Genomic DNA, 27,572 nt, shown 5'->3' with positions numbered 1-27,572 from the left:
AGATCATTGTGCTTTATGTACATGCTTCTCTTTTAGTTGCAGCTAGAGCTCTAAAATTTGCTGCGTTTTAACTAAGAATTAAAAAAAAAGTATGCATTTATATACAATGAAGGCACGTTTCTTTAATCTCCAAAGAAAAATTGATCAATTAGGAGAAGCAGCGTATATAACACTTTTAAGTTACGGATTTGATTAAAGTATTGGGTAATACTAGGGAGATAAAAAAAGAGAAATTCTTCACATACAAGTATTTTTTTATACAAGTCTTTACAAGTGCACTTCCTTCTTCTTCTTCCTGCACGTCTTCTTCTTCTTTTCTTTCGTTTCTTGCCTTCTCTTTCCTCCTTCTTTAAAGTGAAAAGTATACAATACCATTACAATCAAATTCAACATATAATGTTAAGAATGTACCGTGAGACCCGTTCAAGTAGATTTTGATTGGGGCACTTCAAAGCACGATCATATACAATTTCAGTTCTTTTGGCAACATCATGCCAGTTATAGAGTTCCCTCATCTACAAAAAGGAAAAAAGAAAAAAAATTAAAAAAGAACTAGTTTTTACCAATTGAATCAGGGACGTATCCCTCAAACAACAATCACCCGGTGGTGCATGACTTGTGGATCAACTTTTGGCAGCATTGATATTGCCCTTTCAATTGCAAGCACCATATCACCAGGATCAGGTTCTGCCAAAATGATCATGTCATCTGGTAAAACCTATACAGCAAAGAAGTGAATCCATATCAATCCTTGCAAGACAGCATTCCAAAATTGTGGAATTGGAAAGAAACAGATTTTTGTAAGAAAAATTAAACTAATTAAAGAATAAAGAGCATTTATTCTCATACTGAACAGGTAAAAGAAGGAAAGTTGCACCCACCTCGGGAACTTCTCCAACACGTGTGCTAACTGTTAACAATCCACAACTAGCAGCCTCTAATATGGCTATACAGAAAGCTTCAGTTAACGAACTGAAATAGATCAAACATTATTAATGATTGACAATAGATATGGATTGTAAAATGACCTGAATGTTGAAGCTCTCAAAATGAAAATAACATAAGCTTCCAACATTGCTTGAATTCCAAAATTAGACAACATGGTGACATATACAAATTCTAATATCATCATTGAAAAGCTTAAAAGGAGGAAAATATAAGGAAGCTGAACCTGTTTAAGAAGATGTGTCCTGATATTAGAACAGATCGGACTTGTGCATGTGGCACGACTCCCAACATTTCAACTCGATCTTGAAGAGAATATTTTTCTCTCATCTCCTCCAACCTCACACGCTTAGGTCCATCACCTCCAACAATGAAACGAACCTACAATTCCAATTATCATCATAAAGCAATGTGCAAACTCCTTGGGAATGCTGTGGCCTCTCAAAGAGGTTCTATAGGTACTTCACATATTTAACATCCCACTACAGCTTTGAAAAGCAGCATTTAGACTTTTACACAAAAGCAATATAACTTATACAGAACAATAGGGCAAGAACCATAGAGAAATTGAACCAAACAAAAACATTGCAATTTAAAGTACGGCAGAAAAAGGTCAAATCATTCCCACAAGGGACCTTAGCATGGAATTACACTCAAAATATGTCATGCAAGAAAAACCAAAAATATTTTTCCTTTTTTTTTTCAATCATCTACTCACATTGGGATGCAGACGGCATACATCTGGAATGACTTCAACAAGCAAATCTGCTCCCTTGCGATAAACCAACTGGCTAATAACAACAATAACAATCTCCGAGCGGCTCGGCTGCACCGCTGGCTTGAACATTGCAGTGTCCACAGCATTAGGTATAACAAAAACCTTCTCCGGGGGCAGCCCCGACCGCAGCACTGTATTCTCCTTGCTCGTATGCAAAACACATATGGCCTGACTCACATCAGCCAATGTAAACTGCAAGACCTTGTTCATATGTATGCTTCCAGCATCCGAAAATCCATAGAGAGAATGATCCGTGAATACAACCCTGTACCCCATGGTTCTAGAATGCATGAGAGCTTCATGATAGAGAGTGGAAAATGCTTGATGTCCATGGACAATAGTGATTCTTTCTCGAATGAGAATGGTTCTAATAATGGGGAGTGAGGGAAATAGGGTTGGGAATGAATTCTGCATAACAAAAGGCCTCCACGGAACATAGTAAACTTTCAAACCACCAGTCATGTATCTAACCCCAGATCGGTTTCCATATGCATGAGTTACAACCACTACTTGAATTCGATAATACTCGTATCATATATTTTTCTTTTAATTCATAGAAATTACGAAAAAGAAATTAACCGCATAAGCAGAAAATCATTAACTAACAAATTGATTGAATTACAGAGAATGTGATTATGACCTTGTGGCCTAGCTTGAGTAAGCACTGAGAGGGCCTAGCTTGAGTAAGCACTGAGAGAGATAATAGATGTGGTTCTCGACGCCACCAAAGTTGGGATAGAAAAAATCAGAGACCATCATGATTCTGTGCTTTTTTCTATCCATTGATTAACCTGCGAGGCCAGTCTTGACACTCGTTCGTTGGGATTATTGGAGAAGACGCCTGAGACTAAAATTTGATTGGGAGAATTAGAGAAACAAAACACACGTGAAGAGAAGAGAAGATGAATAAGAAATAAGATTGTGAGGGAAGTGTCTCCCAGACCCAATCCAATCATAGAGTTTTTCATCCAACGGGGGATATAATTTATTTCATTTGGGCCTTGCTAGCGAATAAACACACGAGCCACCAGACCTGACACGGCGATCCATCTCTCTAGCGAATCTCGCCGGGAACAGCACCTCGTCGAGACTTGCGGAGAACGCGAAGTCGAACGCACCGTCGATGAACGGCGGCGAACTAGTGGCTGGCGCCGGCGGAGACGCAGGAAACCTTAGAAGAGAGGAGAAGCAGCGGTTGGAGGCAGAGGAAGAAGGTGAGGCTGCGGAGATCTAGGGTGAAAAATGAGGGTGTTTAACTTAATCTCCTCTCCTACAATAAACAATGAGTAACGCCCGAGTCAGTAAACCACAGCCACCATGAACTTTGAAGAGTGATTGAATTAATAAACTACTCTCACCTAAAAGTACTTGAACCTCATACTCAAGCTCAAAGTTGTTTTTCGACAAGTTCAACTTTCTTTACGTGGGCCAACAGTGAATATGGAAGGCCCAATGTGAAATATGGCCCATGATGTTGCGTAGTCGTTTGTTTCCATCCAGCGAGTGGCGAGAGAGGGCGTGGAGTTGAGTGTAAACGAAATAATGGCAACGAAATCGGAATCGGAAGGTAGCGGCGGTGGGAAGGTAGTTCCTGTGATCGTGTGGAACGAAGGGCTTAGAAGGTTCGAGACGGAAGACAAGGAGGCTTACGTGGAGTATGTGCTCAGAGATAACGGTAACGTCATGGATTTGATCCACACCTTTGTGCCTTCTTCAAAGAGGGGGCTCGGTTTAGCTTCCCACCTTTGCGTCGCTGCTTTCCAACACGCTAAGTCCCACTCGTTATCCATCATCCCTACCTGTTCCTATGTCTCTGTGAGTTCAATCTTCCTCAATTTCATTCCTTTAATTCCACAAGTATAGCAATTGTGCAACCTATTTTTCATGTTACCCAAAAAAATTAAGGTAAATAATTGACAAGATGTGTTGGCTTTGGCAGGAGACATTTCTTCCGCGGAATCCATCTTGGAATTCTGTCCTGTACAATGGAGCCGGAAAAATATAGCATCTAAGCTTAACAGTTACGCAAGCATCTTGCTCGTACTAGTTCTACCATTCGAAACTATGCTTCTAAGTTCTAACAGTGCATTTTGCTGTATTAAATAAATATAATAACCTTTGAGAATGAACTCTCTGTTGGTAACTGATAAGTATACTATATTTGTAATAAATCTGCAACAAGTATGCTCTTATTATGTTGCTTTGTATCCGGTGTCCATGATTCATAATATCATAATTTATAATTTTATTATACTAAGTATGCACTAAAAATCTGTATATAAAATATCTAATTTTTTATAAAAGGTTTTTATTATGCACTGTAAATAAAATGGATTTTTTTTTATTATTTTACTATGTCAATTGTCAACTTTGATTATTCTAATATTTAATTATTTAATTAAAATATATTAATGTATATAAATATGTACAAAAATATTGTCCGTTGATTTTCATTTAGTGCTACCTTTTGGTTAAGATGTGCATAAATGCTAAATACTTGCGCCATTTAAAAAAAAAAATTGCACGGCTCATCTACAAGAAACTCCGTAAATCAAAATCATACCCATTATAATCTTTTCCACATAGCTATTCCTGTTAAGTTTCTTTTAACTCTCATAAAAAGCAGCTATGATCTAGGGAAGAGTCTACAACTGAATCCATGTTTCGTGGTGCATTACAATTATTCTTCGTGTTCTGTACAAACCGGTATTTTAAGGGTAATAACATTCCATATAAGTGCATAAAGCAGAACAAAAGTATCATTCCACAGCGCAAATCAAGAATCAATCCCTCAGACCCTGACCATTGTCATCATATGTACATATAAATTCCCATAACCTTAGCATTGGAACAAAAGGAATATTTACAAATGAACCAAGCCTGTTATGCAGCACCACCATTCAACCAGGTACATAATAATCCATTTTTTCCACAGGAAGATTGAACACTGATGTCTCCACCTATACAAAAAAGAAAAATATTAAGGTGTAATCACTAATCAGATTTCTGAGAGCAAGGTGTCCTAACATTTATGTTAACATTCTCCTCTATCAAGAGAAAAAGTAATTTTAAGAAATATAAGTAATTAATGTGTATTCTTAACAAGTAGAGGCCTTATTTTAACAGCTAAGCAATAAAAATTTCAGGTTTTAATATTCGGACAAACAAAGTGGGAGGCAGGGGTTCAATATTAATATTTTACTCAACTGGTAACTCGAGCCTGAAAATCAATGGGCAAAAAAGTTGCAGAAAAAAGAAGTTACCTGGTCAAATGGAACAAAGACAAAAGGAGTCATGCCCCTCTTATGTGAGACTGCAGGCACATCTGGGTTGTGTGTTTCATCATCCCGCCATCCTTCAACTACACCAAGAATGTCCTCCTCAGGTGCACTTGCCTCGCTATTGTTCACACCACTGGTGACAAGTGAAATCAAATCCATCCGATTGTTGGCCCCTGGAGTTGTTCCTCTAACTCTACATCATAGGTAGATCCACAAAAGAAAGTTGATTGAAAACAGGAAGTAAACCTCTCATTATTAGGAAATAAGTTCCAAGGGAATTTAAAATTATCAGGGAAAATGCAAAATACAAAAGCAGCATACTTCTCTTCCTCTAAAAACAAGATAATTTTCAAAGAATTTCTACATTCAATTCTGTTTACTATTCAATCCTTACCGCAAAGGATACTACTTTTTCTAGCTTATTTGAGATAAGATGTGGGAGTGAAGCAAGTTGAGGCAACTGTTTAAGTGGGCATCAATTATGGATCAACGAACTCAAGAATCAAAACAACTTTCAGATTATCAAAGTTAAAAATTTCTCTGAACTCACCATCTCATCCCCCACCATTTGAAGATGATTTAACGAATATTTAATCTAACCTCTTTCCTAGCAATAACCCGCATGTAATGGTGCATCAAATTCATTAATGGTAACACAAATTTTCAATAACAAGTTATTAAGGTTAAGGCCTTATAAAATACCTCAAGCGAATTCTCAAGACAGTAGGTCACATGCCTGGATACAAGACAGCAGCTTCAACCTGCAATGGTAGTTTCAATTGAAATTTGACTCAACATCTATGTAAAGAAATATGGCTATTATGTAAAACTTACTAGAAGGAAAGAAAATGTTTACTCCTTAAAAAGCAATAGAGATTAAAGAGCAGGAAAAACTAAATTACATAGTTTGGCAAAAATTACAACTTCACCTTGTCATCTGACAATGTGTAGTGGCCACCAAAAACAGAGTCTACTTTAGATGATCGAAAGTTCATGAACTTCACCACATCCTTGATCTTTTGAGAAGAATTCTAGACAACACAATATTAACATCTAAGGCAATTAGATGTAATAGAAGCCGAAAACATATATTCAACTACATTCAGACATCATGAATCACAACCTTATAAAGAAATCGCCCAGAAGGGAAAAATCTCATGTACCGGAAATAGCAGACCTGCAGAGGATACAAACAATTATTATGAAAACGTAAATATGCAAATACAGAAAACACCAAACAAAATTTACTTACAGGTTCCTAATACAAAGTCCTTATTCTTATACAAAAACTCTAGGACAACATATAGGCTTAAAGCCACCTAACAAGTTCCGGAGTTTCATGGACTAACAAGAAGGTAATATCTTAGGCATATAGTATATTGCCCTTTAACTCTTAAGAAGGCTTACAATAGGACAACAGTAGGATCCTATGCTAGGATTTATAAAACCACAAAATACATGAGAGTAGTGGTTCAACGTTCAAGACCATTTAAATTACTGATGGAGCAAATTTTCTAAGAATGGTACAGAACTTCTAGTTAGTTTATGACTAGGCACACTTCTGAAGAATTAGTCCCAGAAGCCATAAATAAGAAATAGTTCAAATAATTCATGCTACTTAATAGCAAGGTAATAAAGATTAACAATAGCAATAATCATAATGCACATTTCCTAGCAACACACAGAGATATAAATGCATACCAGATGAACTGGATTAGTAATTTTCCACTCTGCAACTCCGGCTCGAATGTAGGTATTTCTACTCACATAAATACCTGACATGTGGAAGCATAAGAAGAAGGCACCAGCTTGATTACATTAAAATGCAAGGGAAGAGAAAAAAAAATACTGAACCATCACATGTTTCCAATTAATATAATGAAAGGAGCAGGCAATAAGGTTACCCAATAAGAGATTGTTGTTCTTACCATCAGTTCGCAACCTTGGTCGTGAGAGCCACATTTTACGCCATGAGCCATCATATTTTGATTGAAGAATCCTATAGTTTTCTACCACTCCAGAGAGCTTCATAAAGGAGACTCCAAAATTAGAACTTAAGATATTTATGTGCAGTCAAACCTCCACATTCAAAAGCTCTAGCAAGTTTACCTGCCAAGCCTTCAAGCATGCAACGCGCCAAAAAACAGGGTTACGAATTGTGTACCTCCATTTTCGACACACACAAGATGCCTTTCCCAAGTCATATGGAGTCATTCGAGCAAAGACCTATAAATATACATTCAATATATCTATTTCTGAGAGTTTTTTCTTGTATGTAACTACAGAACTTTCAGCATAAGAATATCCATTCATCTAACGGCTCAAAAATCACTGAATAGACCTTAAAGAGATATCGACATATGTCCTGACAAGTTAAAGATCTATGTTATTCATACTATGGTTCTTATTTTAAGAATAGTTTCTACTCCCAATTCTAAAGGCTGTACCACGAAGAACAATGCAAAAACATCATATTAACTTAGAAATTTAGTTTCCTAAAGTGTCAAATGTGGGTGTGCAGGAAATGATTTCAAGAATATGAAAATGATTCTTCTTAGGATTGCAATATATGGCAGACCGGGGAGACTATCTGTGAAGTTTCTATCTTTTTTTTTTTTTTTTTTTTTTTGACACTACCTCAAAAAGCAGCTCATCTGGTAAGCATTGATGAATGAGTGCAGATTCCACATAAGGCTTTCTACTTGCACTTCCAAATGGCGCCACAGGTCTCACATTAACTCCATAAAGATCTGAAACAAACACATAGAAATATTAAAAATCATAAATTTAAAGAATAAAAAACGGGTAAGGGGAAACATAATAGCAGCTTCGGACATACCAAGCCATGGCCTCCTCGTAATAAAGTAATCAACAGTCCTCAACCTCAAAACTGACTCAAGTTCAGAAGGAACTGATAACGCAAAATCTGCACCATAAAAAAAATCATACAGTTAAATATTCATTGTATATCAAATCATCAACAACACCGACTCAGATAAGCTCAAGATTAATCACAAAGCAATTGATTTCAATTGAATGGCCATTCAGCTGGAGAATTGATCTTAAATTCTTAATTAATAAAAAATTAGGATAAATACATATCAACATCAATAAAAACTGTTGACAAAAAAGAATATTGAGAAATCCAGAAGATGAGGCGCGAAGTGGAGAGAGAGAAGAGAAGTGTACCTGAACTTGAGGCCATAGAAACATGAGAGTGAGGACGATTCCACGAATTTGTGAAGAAGGGCGAAATGAGAAGAAAGAGAAACGATAAGAGAAGTTACGAGAAACAAAAAATAAAGAGAGAGTAGGCTGAGAATCTTCGAAGGATTAATTGAACCGACGAACCCAAAACGACGGCGTATGGATGATTAGCAAAGTAAGTACGCGCCTTAACACGTTGGCGGTCCCAAATACTAAGACAACTAAACACATCTGGCAGTTAAAACCTTTTTAAGACCAATTATATTGGATTCCCCTCTTTTTTTTCTCTCTCAAAAACAGAATGTACATTTTCTTTTTTGGGCCAATAAAACGAATACAACGCAGATTGCGACCACATACATTCATTATCCTTTAAAAACGCCGTAACTATTGATTAAAGACAAACACTTAAATAAAATTTTGATCAGCCACGAATTGGTAATTTCTAATGCTCTCTAGTTCTCCTCTTCTATTTCTAATGTATTATTTTGTGTTTTTTTAATGCTGATTAAAGAAATTCGTCCAATCCGAACCGACTCTAACTTATTTGGATCGGGTTGAGTAAAAGATTTTAATAACCCAAACTGAATCGAATCTTATTGTTTTTGGTTGTTTTGGTTCATGATTTGCTGAAAAACTTGAACAAAAGCGTTACGTTCACATGAAAACTTCAAAATTATGGATTCACTATCTCACATTCTCACCCATTGAAGTGCCAAAGAAATTGGTCACTCTACTCGACAAAAATACCAGATTTTTGTCCAAAGCGATTTGCGTGTTTCCTAACTTTTTTATACTATTTTATCTCATATATTTTTAAAATAAATCCAATATGTGTTTTGAAAAAAGAGTGAGAAGATGGGCTCAAGGACATGTGGAACATAATTGAACTTTATAAATTTTTTGGTCATGGAACTTACATTTTATCAACCAATAAAATGAAATCTAATATTCATCCAAGAACAATGCCTATCCAACTTTTAACATATTAGGCTTGATGGAGGCCCAAATATGAATTTCTGCCCCAGAGACTTGGATCTCAGTAACATCAACATGTGGCCCAATTAGCCTTTTCAAACAGAAAATTCTATGTTTTCGGCAAAGGTCTTTGCCTTTCTGACAGCCACACCAGGATTGATTCCCAGCAATAAATAACCCACTTATGAAAAATCTTTTTCTGCCCATGATAAAAAGAAAAAAAAGAGAAAATTATTTTTCTTCCAAGCTTGCAAAAGAATAAAAATTAAAGCTCTTACTTTTAAAACCGGAATAATATCTATATGGAAAATAAAAAGAGGATCGGATCCTTAGCTTATTGCTTTCTGACTTGCTGTGTCACCACATAAATAAACCGAAAAGAAACAGGGAAAAAATGTTTACTACCTAGCAATATTTGATTCTCTGCCTTAAATTAATTCAAGTGCTATATATATGTGGATATCTCAGATTCTTAGCATTGCAAAACAATAATCAAATTTTGTGTTTTTTTTTTCTATTGTACCTTCTATCATGATAAGTTAAGGACTAATCCGTCATGGATTAGAGCTCTATTTAAAAATTTGTCATTGACTAATGAGTTGCTGCATACACAAGGCGTAATTCAAATTCCTGACACTTGGTTAAGCGAATTAGTGAGCTAACCAGTATTATCTGAACCGAACTGACCCGCTCGATAGAACCGAAAACCCGGTAAACCGATAACAAAGCTGGTTAGGGTGAGCTAGCTGACCGGATAAAGAAGAGAATTGGTGAGACCCGATTTGAACCAGCCGGATTTGACGAAAACCGAAAAACCGGTGGGTTTAAAAAAATCCAAACCGGTTCGAACTCTATTTTTTTTTCTTCAAGTCAAATGAAGTCGTTTCAATTATTTAAAAAAAAAAGAACTGAAAGCTTGAAAGAAACCCAAGCTCAAAGCCTCCTAGTGTTCCCAGACCCAAACCCATTCCCTTTTTCTTTCCCCAAACTCTAAACAGCTGAGACCTGAAATTGAGAGAGACCCGTTCAGCCCTTCTCATCCTCACCGTGCTCGCAGTCTCGCTCTCGCACCACACGACCACAGCCAGCACCACCTCCATCGAACGGTGCAACGTCGTCGGCAATTGCTACTCAGAGTTGTCGGCTCGGTGGCCCTTGAGTATCTTGGGTCATCGCCTCCTGTCCTGTGTCGCTGTGTGTCCATCGTTGTCCTCCTTTTGCCGGTCCGGTTGTCCAGTCGTTCCTGCTGTCGTCATCAGCGTCGTGCTTCTTCTCCGGTCTCCCTCTTCTCTGCTGGCGGTGCATCAGCCATAAGGTATGTATTTTTATTTTTTTAAGTTATTTAGTATTTCAAATTTTCAATAATTGAGTACTTTAGTTAGAATTAATTGATTAATGATGTTGATTATCTATGTTGATTATATTTGGTTGATTATAAGTGTATAACTTGTTGATTTCTGTTTGATTTCTGTTAGATTGTTCAGTTTTTTGTTTTGTGTTGTTGGTGTAATATATTGTTGATTATAGTATAATATATTCTTGCTATATGTAATATATTGTTGTTATACTTTGTTGATGTTGTATATTATTCTTAATAGATTGTTGTTGTATATTATTCCTGTAGATTAGGAATTTAGGATGGTTTCATCAAATATACGATCAGAAACACCAACTTTCCAGGAACAAGGATCAACTCCTGAGGGAATAATTGGAACCCAAAAAAATAGCAATAGAGAAAAAAATTGATCCTGCATGGGGCTATTGTAAGCAAGTTGTGAATAAAGAAAAAACTATTCTGTTATGTATTTATTGCGAGAAGCTTATTAAGGGTGGAGGAATTAACCGTGTTAAGTATCATTTGGCTGGAAAAGGTGGAGATATTGAGCCACGTCGAAAGGTGCCAGCTGTAGTGAGACACCAATTCAATCAAAAGATTGAAGATCTTCGAACCAAGAAAAGGAAAACTCAAGAAGAATATGCAGAAAGTTATAATTCTTGTGATGAAGTTGAAAGAGAATTTGATGAAATTGAACGTAATGAGATGTGACAACAACAAAAATCAAGGCTTCCAGCACCTAGCTCTAGAAAATGAAAACAACTCAAGGGATTACAATCTTTTTTTTTCCATCAACAGCAACACTTGGAGAAGTGTGATATTGCTATTGTGAGATGGATGATGGATGCCTCTGTGCTATTTAATGCGGTCACTTTAGCTTATTATTAGACAATGATTGATGCTATTGCAAACATAGGTGCAGGGTATAAAGGGACAAATTATGGAAGAGTTCGTGGATATTTATTGAGTAAATTAGTTGAAGATGTAAAGAAAATGATTGAAGATTATCATGAGATTTGGAAACAAACTGGATGTACTATCATGGTCGATGGATGGATTGATCGTTGTAGGCATACTTTAATTAATTTCTTGGTTTATTCTCCTAAAGGAACTGCTTTTCTAAAGTCAGTTGATGCTTCTCATGTCTTAAAAATTGCTGATGCTTTGTTTAAGTTGCTTAGGGATGTTGTATTATTTGTTGGTCCTGAGAATGTTGTACATGTAGTAACGAATAATGTTTCAAATTACGTTGCTATTGGAAGGTTGTTGGAATCGGAGTTTCATAGATTGTATTGGTCTCCTTATGCAGTACACTGTGTTAATTTAATGTTTCAGGATATTGGAAAGTTAGAGGAAGTGAGTGAAACTATGTCACAAGCTTCAATGATTATGAAGTATATCTATAATCATTGCCATCCTTTGCACTTGATGAGAAAGTTCATAGACAGACGAGAAATACTTCGTCCAGCTCCAACTCAGTTTGTCACTAATTTCATTGCTTTGCAAAGTATATTAGCTCAAAAGGATGCAATGAGAGCTATGGTGACATCTAGAGAATGGACAAGCTCAGCTTACTCTAAAGAAGCCAAAGCTAAAAATTTTGTGGATCAAGTCCTAGATTCTAAATTTTGGAATCAATGCACTGATATTGTTAAGCTTACTCAACAACTTGTTCGTGTATTGCATATTGTGAATAGTGAAAATAGAGCTGCAATAGGTTTTCTTTATCAAGCTATTTATAAGGTTAGGGAAGAGATGGTGAAGAGGTTTCAAAAAATAAAGACGGTTGTTGATCCATATTTGAAGATTTTAGCTACGCGTTGGGATTTAGAACTCCGAAAAGACCTTCATACTGCTGGTTATTGGTTAAATCCAGCTTTTCGATTTAATGCTGGAGAATTTGAAAAGCACAAGCAAACAATTTCTAGCCTACTTAGATGTCATTGAGAGATATACTTACGGTGATGCATATTTGAATTCTAAATTAACAAGTGATATGAGAATATTTAAGAATGCCGAACAAGACTTTGGAAGACAATCTGCAATACGTTAGCGAAGCACAGTGATGTCTGGTAAATTTTTTATTAAAATTAGTCTTTTATGATTGTGATATGTTTATGATTTGATTTTTATGATTGTGATATATTATTTCCTTTTTATGTTAAGATCAATAGTAAAAATCCTATGGATGTGGAGCATCAAACTTGCAAAAGTTAGCTATTCGTATTTTGAGTAAAAGTTGTAGTTCTTCAGGTTGTGAGCGTAACTGGAGCATTTTTGAACACATTCACTCAAAGAAAAGGAATCGGTTAGATCATCAAAAACTTAATGATCTTGTTTGTGTTTATTATAACTTAAGGGTACAACAAATGTACTTTTTATTATTCTTTTTTGAAGGCATTATTTTAAATTTTTAGTCATAATAAGAATAATCAAGTTAATTGACAATATAGGAACCGAATGAGAAAGCAATGTTATGATCCAATTTGTCTTGATGCATTTAAGGATCATTCGGAATGAATAATGGAAGATTCACTACCATTTTTAACTCCTGAAGAAGTTGATGCTTTACAGAATGATCTTGCAAATATGTCTCTTCAATCAGCTTTAGATGATTTGGGTATATTTTTAACCAAATGTTTTGCCTTATTATTGATTATGATTTGTGAAACGTTATTGAAATGATAGATCAATTGAATCTGGAAGATGATCGAGATGATGATTAAGCTAATAATAATTCTGTGAAAAATGCAAATAAGAATGTAGCTCCAGATTTGTTAGATGAAGAAAGATATCCAGACTTTGAAATTACTCCTTGGATATAATCTATACATTGTTATTTTTATTGTGTTAAATTGAGATACTAATGTAATAGTACTAAAAATTTTGTGTTTATTTTCGTATTACTTATTTTTAGAATTTGAGATTTAATGTTTATTAAAATGTTATTAAAGATATGTATTTTAAAATTTAATTTTTAAATTTTTGGCTATTTATATGTTTTACTTATGTAGAACTGGGTTAACCAGTTGAACTAGTAACCCAGTAATCCAGTAGTTTGACCGGTTCAATTATCGGTTCGATTTTGACAACTATAAAACTAACTATTAGACCATTCCAACTTGATTATCAAATATTGTGTTTAGTTGTTATTTTATATATATAAGAAAAACTATAAAATTTTAGATTAATTATCTCATTCTTTACAAATGAAATATCAACCACTACGTTTATTTCAACTTATGAAGTACGAACAATGATACGTATATGAAATACGATACGACATGAAATACGTGGATATAGAAATTTTAATTTTTCATAAGATATAGGGTATACTATTTTTACACTTATTTAAAGAATATAGATTAAAAATAAGATTAAACATAACTGACACGTAATAATATTTAGGTATAAAATGTGTTTAGAAAATTATTTTTTATTAAAATATAATTCATAACAAAAACTATATATGCCAAATGAATATTATATTTAAAATATATCTGACACATAACACAACAATTATCAAGATTTTTTTTTCTCAAATAAAATAAAAAAATAATTAATTCCCCAAACCCCATTTTTCAGCTTTAATTACCAGGATGCGATATTTTTTTTTGGTAATTAGGAGAGTTCACGGTACCCGCCAGCGAACTCTATAATTTATATAGAGTTCGCCGCACCTCCCGGTGAACTCTATGTAGAGTTTGGCATATTATATAAACCCAGTGGGACCATTTGTCTTTGTCCTATTCTTGTACAGTCTCTCTTTAAAATTCACTATCTTTCTCTATTATCCTATCTTTTGGACACATGTAAAGTTCAATGCAGACGACATTCTTAGTTTCAGGTCAGTAAATAATAGTTTAGTTAGAGTTAAATTTTTTGCTTACTTAGAGTTAGTTTTTTTTAGCTTAGTTAGCGTAACTATTGACATGTTAGTTAAAATAATTTAGTTATAGGTTGTTTGTTAGTTAGAGTTACAGAGTTATTGATGACATGTTAGTTAGATTTACTGTTAATTATTTTTTGTTAGTTAAAATTTGTTATGTAATTATTTTTAAGTATAACTGTTGTTTATTGTCTATAACTTGGTAATTAGTATAACAAAGTAAATTGTTAGTTAATTTAGTTAGAATAATTAGTTTAAGTTATGACTCAGAAGGTAATTAGTGGAATAATTAATCAAATTAAGTTGAATGAGAAAAATTTTGATTTAAAAAATTTAGAGCTCAGTTAGTTGGGGAAGAATAAGAATTATTAAATATATAAGCCGAGTCAAATAATTAAATATATTTTTTTATTTAATAAATTGGTTAACGTAAAAGGTGAGTTCAGTGTTTATGATTTTATTTTACTGGATTATATTTAGATGGAGGAACAGTTGTTGGGTTACGAGGGTGAGATATATAGACTAGATCACGCTGAGCACATTGCTGGCAGGCTTGATAGAGTGGTATACTTTTTTAACTGTTTTTTATTTTGTTATAATTAATTAGCAGTGAAACTCTAATTTTATGTGCTAACCGTCCCCTTTTTTTGTGTTTTTTGTTTCTGTTTGGTAGGCGCCTCAGGTACTGTGCACCAGGCGAAATTTGATGGCACGACCGTCGGAGCAGATTAGGCCATATCTCAGACGAGCTGGGTTTGAGTATGTGGCCTATATGGTCGAGTTCGAGCACGATTGGCCGCTTGCCTCGGCTTTGATAGAGAAGTGGAGACCTGAGTCCCACACATTTCATCTACCGTGTGGGGAGATGACTATCACCCTGCAGGACGTAGCCTACCAGCTGGGACTTAGGATTGACGATGATCCTGTGAGTGGATGCATCGATGGGTAGGAGCAGCACCATCAGGGACGCACGATTGAGGAGATATGTGAGCAGCTACTCAGGGTTGTTCCGGGCCTAGATGACCGATAGTCACAGACGAAGTGGACGGTGAAGTTCACGTGGTTCCAGAACACAGTTTGTGGGGAGATGGAGCAGGACACTACAAAGGAGCGCCTGATGAAGTACACGAGAGGGTACATCATGCAGTTGATAGGGGGTATCCTATTCCCGGATGCCTCTGACTCTCGAGTGCACATCAGGTGGCTCCTACTACTGGAGAACCTTGAAAGGTGTGGTCGATTATCGTGGGGTTCGGCGGTTCTGGCATGGCTGTGTAAGAGCGATCTGATTGTCACTATAGTAGTTCATCTCTTCTTCCTCGTCACCATCATCGGGAATTTCAGCTGGTTCTTCATCGGCATCGTCTACGCCATTGGGGTTAACTTCATATTGATCCATCATCGGATCTCTAATAGTAGAATCATCATGACTTTCAACACCATTGTCCATCAAGTCAACATTACAAGCTTCAACATTAGACCCCTCCTGACTCCCCTTGGGTGGCATATTTAGGTCCACCATAGTCCTTCTGATAGTTCATCTAACAGCTCTACTCAACAGACTATTATCGACAGTATCTGCAAATGATTCTCGGCTACCTACTTCAACAAGATTCACGAATAATTTCAACAGATGAATATTTGTCCATCGGTTGTGCCACGACCGTATGAGCCGTACGTCCTCGTCGTTGTGCAAACGGTACCTAATTCAACACAACAAACGCATTTCTCAAAACGGTTATCTCATAAATATAATAGTAACAGAGACAATACGAGTGTAACATACCTTTTATAAAACAAACTGCCATTTACTTCGGTCGGATATTTATAGTAAATCTTTTTCACCCTTTTTTCCTCTTACTGCCTGACGAAATGCAATATCAAATTCTTCAAAGCTGTTAAACTGTCAACTTCCGGTGTCATATAAGTGAATATCGGTTGTCCGGATCTAAAAATTATAGAACTTTCTTTGTCATACACTATTTCACCATCGTAATAAATGGATAACAATAGATTCCTTGACATCGTAGAGAAAATGTTAACCTTAAAAATGAAAACCAATATTGTACTTTGATAATCTACTCTCCAGCAGCCATGCTTTTATTTTCGAAATCTAACATATAGTTCGCCAAGGGGTGCAGCGAACTTCCCCTAATTACCAAAAAAAAAAAAATTGCATCCTGATAATTAAAACTGAAAAATGAGATTTGGAAAATTAATTATTTTTTATTTTATTGAAAAAAATATCCCAATTATCAAAGTGTTTGTAATTTATAGATTTCAATTTTCAACCCTAGACAGTTGGCTGTCCATAATGTTTATATTTTTCTGTTTTTGTAATGAATAAATAAAAAGGAGTGACATTTGTTTCTCTAGAAAAGGTTGGAGTGAAAAGGGGCGGAAGGAAAGTTGAATATATTTTTCGTGGAAGTTGAGAAATGAATCTAATGAAATTAAAATTGGAAACGAAGGATCTCAATCACCGACTTACCTAGTGCAATGTAATGTAATGTGGTATGAAACGAAACTATCTCAATGGGAATCATAAAAAGTAATCGGACCTTTGCTCCTCTTAGCTACCCTTAAGTGCTTTATTTGTACCGAGGTTTATGGATCTTATTCGATCTATATATCTGTTGTATTTATCTGAATTCCATCAAAAAATTATAAATATAGATTTGATCTGTAAAATTATTAGATTTTATAAATTGGATTACGGATTTTGTATAAGTATTCGCATATCCATAAAAATAAAGAAATAAATAAGTAAATATTTTTTTATAGTTTATTTCAACTAATACTTATTATATATGTTATTTATTTTAATTTATTATTTAAGAAATATATATTTAATATTATTTTAAGAGTAAATATATTTAAAAAAATAGAAAAGTGAATTTTATTGATATTTTTTAATATAAATAAGCTTTTAAAAATATTTTTATATTTTGCGAATATATTCGATATCTAATCTCCGATCCGATCCGATCGGATCCAAGCTCAAAAACTGCAAATATTAGTTCTAATCCGATTCAATAATTTTAGTGCGGATCAGATCGAAATTTTGACCATATCTAATCCGATTCGATTCGCGTTCATCCCTATTTATTTGATGTCTTATTCAATCACTATACATAGCGAGTCAATTTTTATTTGGTTGGATGAGTCCAATTCACTTGTTAAAACAATGCTGTGAAAGCACCATATATGTAGGACAATGTGTGACACCATTGATGTCGTTAACATTAAAATAGCCAACAAAAGACATCCAATAAAATTAAGAACACCCTAGCTAGCTAGTGTCGTCATAAAGAAAATTATTGTAAATTATTTGGCTATTTGCATTGATGTGTCATAATCCTTCACAAGAGCATGGTAGTATGAAATTAATTAAAATGGAAAAGCACCATATGTTGGACGATGTAAACTTAGTAGATAAATTAAAGGACTTGAGTGCTATGATGATAGACTGTGGCATCACATGAAATTAATAGAGAATATGGTGCCAACTTTCTCTTTCTCCTAAATAGGGTTATTGTTTTGCTTGATTTTTCTTCGATTTTGATACAGGTATCGAATCAAATTTATATCAATAATTTTAATATAAAAAATAGATACAATTCTTCTAAAAAAGTAAATTCGATTAGAGACTTATTGATTTTAATATTGTTATCAACTTTGCAAGTAGTGAACTAATGAAATTTTTGTATTATTAACAATAAATTGATATAAATAAAAGTTTAACATTAATTGAAAACACATGCAAATCAGATTAAACAATTTCAATTGTAAAAGTAAAAGAAAAAACAAAATGCTAGAATGCTGGAAATAAAAGAAACAACTAAAGGTTAACTCCCAAAAATGTCTCTAAATTATTCAAACGTTAATAAAAATGCATCTGAATTTTACTATTGATAAAAATGCCTTTAAATAAGTTAAAAATGCGACAAAAATATCTAACGGTAAATATATATTTTCAAAATATATTTTAGAGATTGAATTTTGATGTGATTTTTTGCAAGCATAATTAAAAAAATGAGATATTATTATTCTTAAAATTTGGTAATTTTTTCTAAGTATATATTTTTTGTGATTTTTTAAAAGTATTATTAGTTGTTAACAAAAAATTTACAAAAAAAAAAAATTATATACTTAACGAAAAATCACCAAATTTTAAGGATAACTAGTGTATGTTTCCGTACACTGTACGGGATAATTAATAAAAATATATAAATTTTTTTATTAAAAGAGATTAAACAAAAAATATATATATATGATTGAGTGGTCATCTCACTCGTCTACCTAAGTAAGTATTAGAGTTTCGAATCTCGCCTTGTATATGTAACAACTCATTGACTAGTGGCAGACCCTTAATAAATAGAGCTTTAATCGGTGGAGGATTAGTTCTCGACCTGCCGAGTTGGAAAATACAGTGAAAGAAAATAGTATTTGTTTTGAAAGTAGAACAATTCTCATTGATGATAGCAATATTTATGGAGATTTGTCTTTGTTAAAATTTGACTGTGACAGTTTTATTTATTCGTATCATATTCATTCAGGAAGTCAAACAATATGATCAACGTTATTACTGGTTAAAATTTTATATTTTATGACATGATTTTCAAACTTATAAACTTATAAACTTATGTCATTATAAAAGCTATTAGATTGATTAATATCTTTTGGTAATATTACCAAAACACCGTAGTTGAGTATATTAATTTGTGTAAAAAGAAACTATAATAATTTTTGTTATTGAATATATAATTTATTCTATTGAAAAATAAATTATTATTCCTAAATTGGAATATATTTTTTCTCCATTTTTATAGCATTTTATTTGACAATAATTTCTATTAAAGAAAAAATGAATGACTACATTATTTTATAATATGATGTACAAAATAATTTTTTATTTTAAAATTAATTCTGATTAGTGAAAAAAATTTAAAATATTTTCTTATACAGATTTAAATTTAAATTTGAATTCAGAATTGATTAACAATTCACCTTTTTTAAAATTTTAATAACAAAAACAAAATTAGTTAGCTGCAAAATATTCAGCATTTAATAATTTCAATCATTTAAATTTTAATTACCAAAAATTGAAATAAGAAGATGAAGAAGAAGAAACAGCAGAAGATGATGAGGAGGAAGAGGAAGGGTTCTAAATTATACAGAACTTATCAGAATAACAATACACCCAAATATCTTCGTTTTACACCCAAAGTTACTGCAAATACAGAAATGAGTTATGCTACGTGTATACTAAAATCAACCACCAAAGTCAGCCACCAGTATAAAATACATACTGAAATACAAATATACATTGAAAATAAATTAAATCAAACATGTATTTATACACAAATACATTGATGGATGATTTTAGTGGCTGATTTTAGTGTACAAATAGTATTTTTGTACAGAAAAATGTTTTCTCTAAAACTGTATTTTTTTCTTCTTCTTCTTATTTTTATTTCTTTCTTTCTTTTAGTTAAATGAATGTAAGTTCATCCTCTTCCAAGTAATTTTGCAGCATTATGTGTTTCTTCTTCTTTGTTTGATTTTTTTGTTTTTATTTTTGTTAAGAGAGTAAAACAAGAAGAAACTTGAGAAGGTAAAACAAAAAAAAAGATGATTAAGAAAAAAAAGAAGAATATGGTGATGATGATGAAAAAAAGAGCCAGCAGAAGATGAGGATGAGGAAGAAGAAGAGTTCTAAATTATGCAGAACTTATCAGAATAAAAAATACACCCAAATATCTTCGTGTTACATCTAAATATCTTCGTTTTACACCCAAATTTGCTGCAAATACAGAAATGAATTATGCTACATGTACACTAAAATCAGCCACCAAATTCAGCCACCAGTATAAAATACATACTGGAATACAAATATACATTGAAAATAAATTAAACCACACATGTATTTATACACAAATACATCGGTGGCTGATTTTAGTAGTTAATTTTAGTGTACAAATAGCATTTATATACAGAAAAATATTTCCTCTAATGCTGCATTTTTTTCCTTCTTCTTCTTTTCCTTATTTCTTTATTTCTTTTAGTTAAATGAATATAAGTTCATCATTTTTCAAGTAATTTTGGAGCATTATGTGTTTTTTATTTTTCTTTGTTTGATTTTTTTGTTTTTATTCTTGTTAACAGAGTAAAACAAGAAGAAACTTGATAAGGTAAAATAAAAAGAAAAAGATGAATAAAAAAAGAGAGAAAGAAGATGGTGATGATGATGAAAAAAAAAAGAAGCAGCAGAAGGAGGAGGAAGTGAAAGAGTTCTAAATTATGCAGAACTTATCAGAATAATCCAAAACTCCTTAAAATACACCCAAATATCTTCGTTTTACACCCAAATATCTTCATTTTACACCCAAATTTGCTACAAATACAGAAATGAGTTATGTTACGTATACACTAAATTTAGCCACCAAAATTAGCCACCTGTATAAAATACATACTAGAATATAAATATATATTGAAAATAAATTAAACCACACATGTATTTATACACAAATACATTGGTGGCTAATTTTAGTGTACAAATAGTATTTTTGTACAAAAAAATATTTTCTCTAATGCTACATTTTTTCTTCTGAGTTGAACCACATCTCAGCCACTTGATTGGATTCAAAACAATAAAAGGAGGAGAAGACTTGTAGAGACTTGTATGAGAAAAATGCTTGTATGTGGAGAACAAACTGCTCATCAATACCATAAAGGGACTGCAAAATACACCCAAAATACACCATATTAAAATAAGCATAAACTATAGAATACAAATAGAACTATAAAACCATTATAAAAAATAACAAAAATCAGATTCATGAATCATTATTAAACAGAAACTAAAATAATTCAACTAAAAGAATAAGACAATTCACCCTCAGTGAGATAAAAAGTCATAAATTGTACATATACCCAAACTTTCCTAAAATACACCCAAATATTCCTAATTTACACTCGAACGTCTGATATAAAATGCAGAAAATTCATCAGAACTAGTACATTAGATTCAATTCAAATAAGGAACAATGAACAACAAATTTCACAGGCAAAGTCCATGCATTATTCAGCTATACAATCATAAACTACTAACTGGATTCAAATTCAGATTCAATTATTAACTGGAATTAAATCACACCTCAGAAACTTTATTGGATTCAAATTCAAAATCTACTTCGCTCTGGTTCAACTGACAATCTGAAGTTGAATCATCCATTATCTTTAAAACGATTTCAGAAATAATGGAAAACGAGAAAATCGAAAAAAGAGAACAGAGAGAAAAACTTACGTAAACGGCGAAAGAGAAGATAAAGAGAAACGCACAAAAGAGATCGAAAAGAGAAGGCAAGAAAACGCAGAAGAAATCCAAAAAAGGAAACGAAATCCGTTCAAAAAAAAAGAAATTATATATTCGCGCGTTAATTGATTGAAAAATCTGTTAAAGAGACGCGTGAAACATACGTGCCATAAAAAGCGCGTTTTAGGGATATTGAGGACTTGTAAGACTTGTACAGTAAAAAAAGCTTGTATGTGAAGATTAATTGTAACTAAAAATAATAAATTCTAATATTTTTTAACCTTTTTTTTATTTATTAAATGCATAAAAATAATAAAAATAAAATTAATTGAAATGGTAAACAATTTATAATTTATTTAGAAAATTTTATTTAAAGAAATATATAAAATATATCTATTCTTAAATATGCTATAGTAAAAAAATTTTAAAAATATATTTCTACCATTTACATGAGACACTTTCAAAATAGATTTTTGAGCTAATTCACCTAAAGCGCCCGTGAAATGGCAAAAATATATTTTTAAAAAGCTTTCATGAGGTATATATATTTTGAAAATTAATGTATTATATAAATATATATATTTAAATAAAAAAACCCAGATTATATATAGTATAGATATTTTTTTTTACACATGTAGTATTGATATTATTACAACCCAAAAAAGAGAAAAAAACAAGTAGACTAGTCAAGTACTATGGATGTGTCGATATTCAGTCATGTTAACATGTGGACGACAATGGCTTAAGATTCTTGCAAGCAACTCCAACATCCACCCCTTCTTAAAACAGTAACACATAATAACTCTCTATTTTCTTCGATGATGTTCGATCCCATTCTTCATTTCCCTTGAAACTTCATCCCTTAATTGACCTACTTCACAACAATCATCACTCACTAGTAGCCATGGCCTTGCTGAATCCATCTCTTCCCCACACCCAAACCTTTCTTCCTCTCCGTGTTTCTGCTACACCATCCAAGCAAACTTCACTACTACTATGGACTACTCTCTCTTCCTATCCATTCAAACCATTATCAAGGAGGATGAAGCATGCAAGGTGTGAAGCTGTGGCAGACATCAAAGCTGATCCCTTGGTTGAAGGGGAAGGTGAAGAAGAAGAAGATCACAAGGTTCTTATGGGGCCTTCTTCAGAGGAAGAGAGAAGGGGTGAGAGGGTTGTTGCTGACTATGATTGGACTCAAGAGTGGTACCCTTTGTACCTCACCAACAATGTCCCTGATGATGCACCTCTTGGTCTCAGTGTCTTTGACAAGCAGCTCGTCTTGTTCAAGGACCCCAATGGCGTCTTCCACTGTTTCGAAGATCGTTGTCCACACAGGTAATATAGGTTTAGATTTGAATGTTTTAATCCTGAATTCAGTTTAAAATGTGTTGGTGTCATTTGGTGAAAGTAATTATTTCAACTTTTAGTGTTAATTGTCTTGCATTCTTAGTAGAATTCACAAAATGAAGACTTGAAATTTATGTGCTAATTGAGATTAGGAAACCTGCAAACTTGGCATCCTATGAAATTCTGAATCCTTATTTATCCAAATGCTTGAACTTAATCTTTTCCATGATTCAGGTTAGCAAAACTATCTGAAGGTCAGTTGATTGATGGAAAGCTTGAGTGTCTATACCATGGATGGCAGTTCGAAGGCGACGGAAAATGTGTTAAGATACCTCAGGTTGGTTGTGAACATACATTGATCCCCAGCAAAAAAAATTAAATATCCAAATTTTTTGCTTTTTGACATTATGTTGATCAATTTTTCTCCCGTTTGTTCTTTTCAACAGCTTCCAGCTGATGCCAAAATCCCAAGATCAGCTTGTCTTAAATCATATGAGGTGAAAGAATCCCAAGGAGTTGTTTGGGTATGGATGTCACCGAAGACACCTCCAAATGTCAATAAGTTACCTTGGTTTGAGAACTTTGCTAGACCAGGGTTTCAAGATGTTTCAACAATTCATGAACTCCCATATGATCATTCTATTCTCTTGGAAAACCTGATGGATCCTGCTCACATTCCAATCTCGCATGACAGAACAGACTGGACTGCGAAAAGAGAGGACGCACAGCCACTGCGTTTTGAGGTAACCGAGCGAACTGATAGAGGGTTTGCTGGTTGGTGGGGAAAAGAGCAAGAGGGCTCACTGCCGAACTTCTTACGGTTCGAGGCTCCTTGTGTGCTCCAAAACAACAGGGAAATAGTTGACAAAGATGGTCAGAAACACTACTTCACTGGCTTATTCCTCTGTAGACCAACAGGGCAAGGGAAATCCATGCTGATTGTGAGATTTGGAGGAACAAAAAGATCCCCATTAGCGAAATTGTTCCCTAAATGGTACTTCCATCAGAACGCTTGCAAGGTGTTTGAGCAGGACATGGGATTCCTATCATCCCAAAATGAAGTTCTATTGAAAGAGAAAGTTCCAACAAAGGAACTATATCTGAACCTAAAATCATCAGACACTTGGGTAGCCGAATACCGGAAGTGGATGGACAAAGTAGGGCATGGGATGCCGTATCATTTCGGTCACAGCACCATTTCGTTGCCCAAAGAGCCTGCTGTAGTTGAACATGCACCAGCAGGACTCATAGCAGGACAATCAGCATCAAATCCAGCAAAGGGTGGCACCGGAACAATGCATGCCCCGAACTTGGCCAATAGATACTTCAGGCATGTGATTCATTGCAAAGGTTGTAGCACGGTGGTCAAGGCTTTCGAAGCTTGGAAGAACGCCCTTTCGGCCGTAGCCATTGCATTCGCCGCATTGTCGATTCTGGTATCTGGGAGGCAGTGGAAAACCCTTCTTTTGGGATCCGCAGCACTGTGCAGTGCCGGAGCCTATGCATGCTCTTCAGCCATTGCATTGAATACAACAAACTTTATCAGGACACACAGGAGATTGTAAGCTGAGCAAGTTGTTAGAATTTATAGTTTCCATACAAAGTATATGTTAAATCAGAATCCCATGTATAATTTGAAAGCTTCTCTGTATTGCAATTTGTCAAAAAAAAAAAAAAGAAAAGACACTTGGTACATGTAAACAATTCATTCATTCATACAGTAACATGGTCTAAATACAAGCAAAAAATAACTGAGTATAATGTAGAAACTAGAAAGCCAAGTAATCTGCTATGAAAAAACAACAATAATGTAATTGAATATACATCACAAGTTGAAACCTAGCTATATATAAAAGTATACACTCTTGAATTTGAGTGGCTATTGTGAAGAAGGGGGATGTTCCAACCACCTAGCACGAAAACCTGTTCCCTGACAATCAGAGCAGCACATTGATCCCTGAAATAGTAGTACACAACACAATAAATCTTAGTAGTTAAAATAACTAATTTATCTTACAACTACTATTATAAATCATTAAAGTTTCAGAAACTGAGATGATGATTAAGTGGTAAATTTATTAACGGGAAGGAAGGTGGTTAGCGACCTTGGCAGAACAAATGATACAGCTGGTGTTTTTAGAAGGAACTTCACAAAGCATGTTATCGCCAATAATAAAGAAACCAGTACCACTACACCATTTACATTCGATATGCCCTTTTGAGTTGCAAGATGAACACGCAATCGGTTTTGGTTGCTGCAAAGTGCAAACACACCATTATTCAAGTTAGAAGGTAAATTACAAGAAAAATATTATTTTTTTGTTGCCCACGGTATCTCCCAACCCGACAGGTCAAGGACTAATCCATCGCGGATCGGAGCTTAAATCCATTTAAGAGTCTGCCGCTGGCCAATGGGTTGCTGCATGCACAAGGCGAGATTCGAACCCACAAGAAAAATATTATTGTACAATAATTTGCGTAATTTTAAAAGTATTTAATACATATTCCAAATTTGATTTTTATACAAACTTTAACGGTTGTATTGTTTAATTTTGATATACTAGTAGAATTTACAGCAAAATTAACTATTTTTTGTATTAAATTAATTATTTAAATAATTATCTAAAAGAATTGATATAATTGATCGTTTTACACGGCCTAAGTTGTAACAATTAAACTCCTCATTATTTTATAAGTTAATAATATAGGAGTAATATACCTCCGAAATTTGAGAGAGTACTGGCAGAATAGAGTACCTGAGAGATTAACCAGGCGCGTTCCATGCGCTTTGCGAAATCGGAGGAAGAATCAGCCGTGGACGCGCGCACTCTTAACGGCTCACAACTACTTCTCTTATAGTAGTATTTGATTGAAGGTGATATGACAATTTTACCCTGTAATTGCAACGTTTCGGAAACCACCGCAGACCCACCGCGACACCTAGCACCCGTGGCCATTATCTTCTTTCAAAAGCACCTGCAGGGGCCTAATTGGGTTTTGCAGTCTTCACCTGGTTTGTTTTATTTATGGGTAAAAAATCGGGGGTCTTTACCTAGAAAATCGATCTTAGGTTGGGCTGGGTCCACTATCTCTTGTTTGGAAGTACACCCTCTGCTAAAGTACCAAAAGTCAAATCCGCACTTGATTTACTTGGATTGGTCGGTGATGGTTTATTCGTGGGCAAATAAATATCAAGTTCAAATTTGATCTTATATGTATTTAAATTTTTATATTTTGAAATATTACAAAGATAATTAGGAAAATAAATTAAGACTTTTAGTAATTATTTTTTAAAATAATATTTTTTTCTAATGTATTTATGAATTTAATTTTAATGCATTTTCAATATAAAATGATTTTACGTGTGTATTCAATTAGATAATATATGTTACACCACATGAATAGTCATCTAAAAAAATAGATATGATTGCATGATAGTGTAAAACACTTTATATTATCAGTGTATAAAACTAAAATTCATATATTTATTTTTATTATTAAAAATTTATTAAATATATTAAAAAATTATTTTTCATTGAATTTTTTTAATAACCTAATGACATCCGATTATCCACATTTAATTGCTATTTTATAAGTTTCATATTTATTTTATTAGGCACATCAATTAAACTATACTTTATAATTTTATTTTACATGTTTTAAAATAATGCCACTGTATTATAAGAATTAGATTAATTTTCACAATCTAATATGAATCTTTTTATTTTATTCGTCATTTGACTATTATTCATAAAAAAAGTTACTTAAAGTGAAACACTATATAAAAAGAGACAAAAAATTTTTAGATTTATCGTCATGATTTGCTTCTTCAACCTCACTTAATATACTCAAATTTAATAGCTTTGATAACGGTGATTCTTTGTAATTAGTTAAAAAGTTTTAACTTTCTCTTTCTCTTTCTAATTCTCCCTATAATTTTGAACAAATTTAATTTTGTTATTAAATAATTTTTTAAATTTAAAATATTTTTAACTTCCTATATAATAAATATCTTTTAAATTATTTTTTATGTATCTTGAAAGTTAAAAATTAAAGTTAAATAATATTAGGTTTTTTATTAAATAAAAAAATAAACATTTTAAATCTAAATAATGTTAGTTCTTTTACTAAGGTAGAGAAACTCCATAAAAGGTCGTCATATAAAATCCCATGTTCTTATATTGAGAACATGTACCATTTATCATATTATATATAATTATTTTACCATATAATAAAAGGTGAAAATCTATATCTTCCTTTTGTTACATTTTTTTTCTAAATTAATTTGTATATTATCAACTTATTTCTATTATTTATATAATATTTTTTTAATAGTTATCCATTAATAAATATTGAATTAACAATTCTGTTTATTGTATTTTAATGTGTTTATTTCAATTAGACTCAATAAATTACCAAAATTCAAATCTATTATCTTGAACTTCTTCTTTGATCACATGGTTAGAATCGTTTAACACTTTAACGGAAGA

At 33.2% G+C, this 27,572-nt stretch overlaps 6 protein-coding genes across 10 annotated transcripts; 3 read left to right on the top strand and 3 right to left on the bottom strand.

The window, feature by feature from the left end:
- Positions 1-167: 167 nt before the first annotated feature.
- Positions 168-3,229, bottom strand: LOC107470539 (phosphatidylinositol N-acetylglucosaminyltransferase subunit A-like). 5 transcript variants are annotated; one of them, XM_052255382.1, is made up of 7 exons: positions 3,082-3,229; positions 2,364-2,993; positions 1,664-1,988; positions 1,172-1,326; positions 882-972; positions 602-718; positions 168-515 (listed from the first exon to the last, which is right to left on the bottom strand). In XM_052255382.1, the coding sequence occupies exons 3-7, from the start codon at positions 1,931-1,933 to the stop codon at positions 387-389; spliced, it is 762 nt and encodes a 253-aa protein (XP_052111342.1). In that variant the 5' UTR covers positions 1,934-1,988; positions 2,364-2,993; positions 3,082-3,229; the 3' UTR covers positions 168-386. The 5 variants fall into 5 exon arrangements, with proteins under 5 accessions (XP_052111342.1, XP_052111343.1, XP_052111344.1 ...); XM_052255383.1 differs by lacking the exon at positions 3,082-3,229 and having other exon boundaries at positions 2,364-2,570; positions 2,667-3,066; XM_052255384.1 differs by lacking the exon at positions 3,082-3,229 and having other exon boundaries at positions 2,364-2,570; positions 2,757-3,066.
- Positions 3,230-3,250: 21 nt separating this feature from the next.
- LOC107470590 (acetyltransferase At1g77540) lies at positions 3,251-3,980 on the top strand. Its single transcript, XM_016089991.3, has 2 exons — positions 3,251-3,538; positions 3,663-3,980. The coding sequence occupies exons 1-2, from the start codon at positions 3,266-3,268 to the stop codon at positions 3,726-3,728; spliced, it is 339 nt and encodes a 112-aa protein (XP_015945477.1). The 5' UTR covers positions 3,251-3,265; the 3' UTR covers positions 3,729-3,980.
- A 385-nt stretch (positions 3,981-4,365) lies between these two features.
- LOC107470599 (F-box protein 7) lies at positions 4,366-8,350 on the bottom strand. Its single transcript, XM_016090002.3, has 11 exons — positions 8,194-8,350; positions 7,844-7,930; positions 7,642-7,754; positions 7,114-7,230; positions 6,933-7,029; positions 6,706-6,779; positions 6,128-6,181; positions 5,934-6,035; positions 5,707-5,765; positions 4,987-5,197; positions 4,366-4,683 (listed from the first exon to the last, which is right to left on the bottom strand). Exons 1-9 carry the CDS (start codon positions 8,207-8,209, stop codon positions 5,733-5,735), a joined length of 693 nt encoding a protein of 230 aa, XP_015945488.2. The 5' UTR covers positions 8,210-8,350; the 3' UTR covers positions 4,366-4,683; positions 4,987-5,197; positions 5,707-5,732.
- Positions 8,351-11,416: 3,066 nt separating this feature from the next.
- On the top strand, positions 11,417-12,472 carry LOC107470540 (uncharacterized). The gene has a single exon (XM_016089938.1). The coding sequence runs from the start codon at positions 11,417-11,419 to the stop codon at positions 12,470-12,472; it is 1,056 nt and encodes a 351-aa protein (XP_015945424.1).
- A 9,996-nt stretch (positions 12,473-22,468) lies between these two features.
- LOC107470586 (protein TIC 55, chloroplastic) lies at positions 22,469-24,780 on the top strand. The gene is made up of 3 exons (XM_016089988.3): positions 22,469-23,070; positions 23,317-23,419; positions 23,529-24,780. The coding sequence occupies exons 1-3, from the start codon at positions 22,637-22,639 to the stop codon at positions 24,645-24,647; spliced, it is 1,656 nt and encodes a 551-aa protein (XP_015945474.1). The 5' UTR covers positions 22,469-22,636; the 3' UTR covers positions 24,648-24,780.
- LOC107470587 (uncharacterized) lies at positions 24,774-26,153 on the bottom strand. The gene is made up of 3 exons (XM_016089989.3): positions 25,839-26,153; positions 25,188-25,337; positions 24,774-25,039 (listed from the first exon to the last, which is right to left on the bottom strand). The coding sequence occupies exons 1-3, from the start codon at positions 26,037-26,039 to the stop codon at positions 24,962-24,964; spliced, it is 429 nt and encodes a 142-aa protein (XP_015945475.1). The 5' UTR covers positions 26,040-26,153; the 3' UTR covers positions 24,774-24,961.
- Between the last annotated feature and the right edge of the window lie 1,419 nt (positions 26,154-27,572).

Source organism: Arachis duranensis, chromosome 10, assembly GCF_000817695.3.
Source record: "Arachis duranensis cultivar V14167 chromosome 10, aradu.V14167.gnm2.J7QH, whole genome shotgun sequence".
Lineage (NCBI taxonomy): Eukaryota > Viridiplantae > Streptophyta > Magnoliopsida > Fabales > Fabaceae > Arachis > Arachis duranensis.
Note: the sequence above shows the minus strand (reverse complement) of the source record. Positions and strands in the feature narration are given on the sequence as shown.

Bases quoted from the DNA above. Each gene is read 5' to 3' on its own strand.
- LOC107470539 (XM_021134038.2), bottom strand. From the start codon at position 2,185: ATGACTGGTGGTTTGAAAGTTTACTATGTTCCGTGGAGGCCTTTTGTT. The intron at 973-1,171 runs GTTCAGCTTCCT...GATCTATTTCAG, and splicing joins GGACACATCTTCTTAAACAG to TTCGTTAACTGAAGCTTTCT. The intron at 719-881 runs GTGGGTGCAACT...TTTGCTGTATAG, and splicing joins GTGTTGGAGAAGTTCCCGAG to GTTTTACCAGATGACATGAT.
- LOC107470590 (XM_016089991.3), top strand. From the start codon at position 3,266: ATGGCAACGAAATCGGAATCGGAAGGTAGCGGCGGTGGGAAGGTAGTT. The intron at 3,539-3,662 runs GTGAGTTCAATC...TGGCTTTGGCAG, and splicing joins CTACCTGTTCCTATGTCTCT to GAGACATTTCTTCCGCGGAA.
- LOC107470599 (XM_016090002.3), bottom strand. The intron at 6,182-6,705 runs GTATGCATTTAT...TATCCTCTGCAG, and splicing joins TTACTAATCCAGTTCATCTG to GTCTGCTATTTCCGGTACAT. The intron at 6,036-6,127 runs GTTGTGATTCAT...TGTGTTGTCTAG, and splicing joins CTGGGCGATTTCTTTATAAG to AATTCTTCTCAAAAGATCAA.
- LOC107470540 (XM_016089938.1), top strand. From the start codon at position 11,417: ATGATTGATGCTATTGCAAACATAGGTGCAGGGTATAAAGGGACAAAT.
- LOC107470586 (XM_016089988.3), top strand. From the start codon at position 22,637: ATGGCCTTGCTGAATCCATCTCTTCCCCACACCCAAACCTTTCTTCCT. The intron at 23,071-23,316 runs GTAATATAGGTT...TCCATGATTCAG, and splicing joins GAAGATCGTTGTCCACACAG to GTTAGCAAAACTATCTGAAG. The intron at 23,420-23,528 runs GTTGGTTGTGAA...TCTTTTCAACAG, and splicing joins AATGTGTTAAGATACCTCAG to CTTCCAGCTGATGCCAAAAT.
- LOC107470587 (XM_016089989.3), bottom strand. From the start codon at position 26,039: ATGGCCACGGGTGCTAGGTGTCGCGGTGGGTCTGCGGTGGTTTCCGAA. The intron at 25,338-25,838 runs GTACTCTATTCT...TGCACTTTGCAG, and splicing joins GCGCCTGGTTAATCTCTCAG to CAACCAAAACCGATTGCGTG. The intron at 25,040-25,187 runs GTCGCTAACCAC...CTACTATTTCAG, and splicing joins GTATCATTTGTTCTGCCAAG to GGATCAATGTGCTGCTCTGA.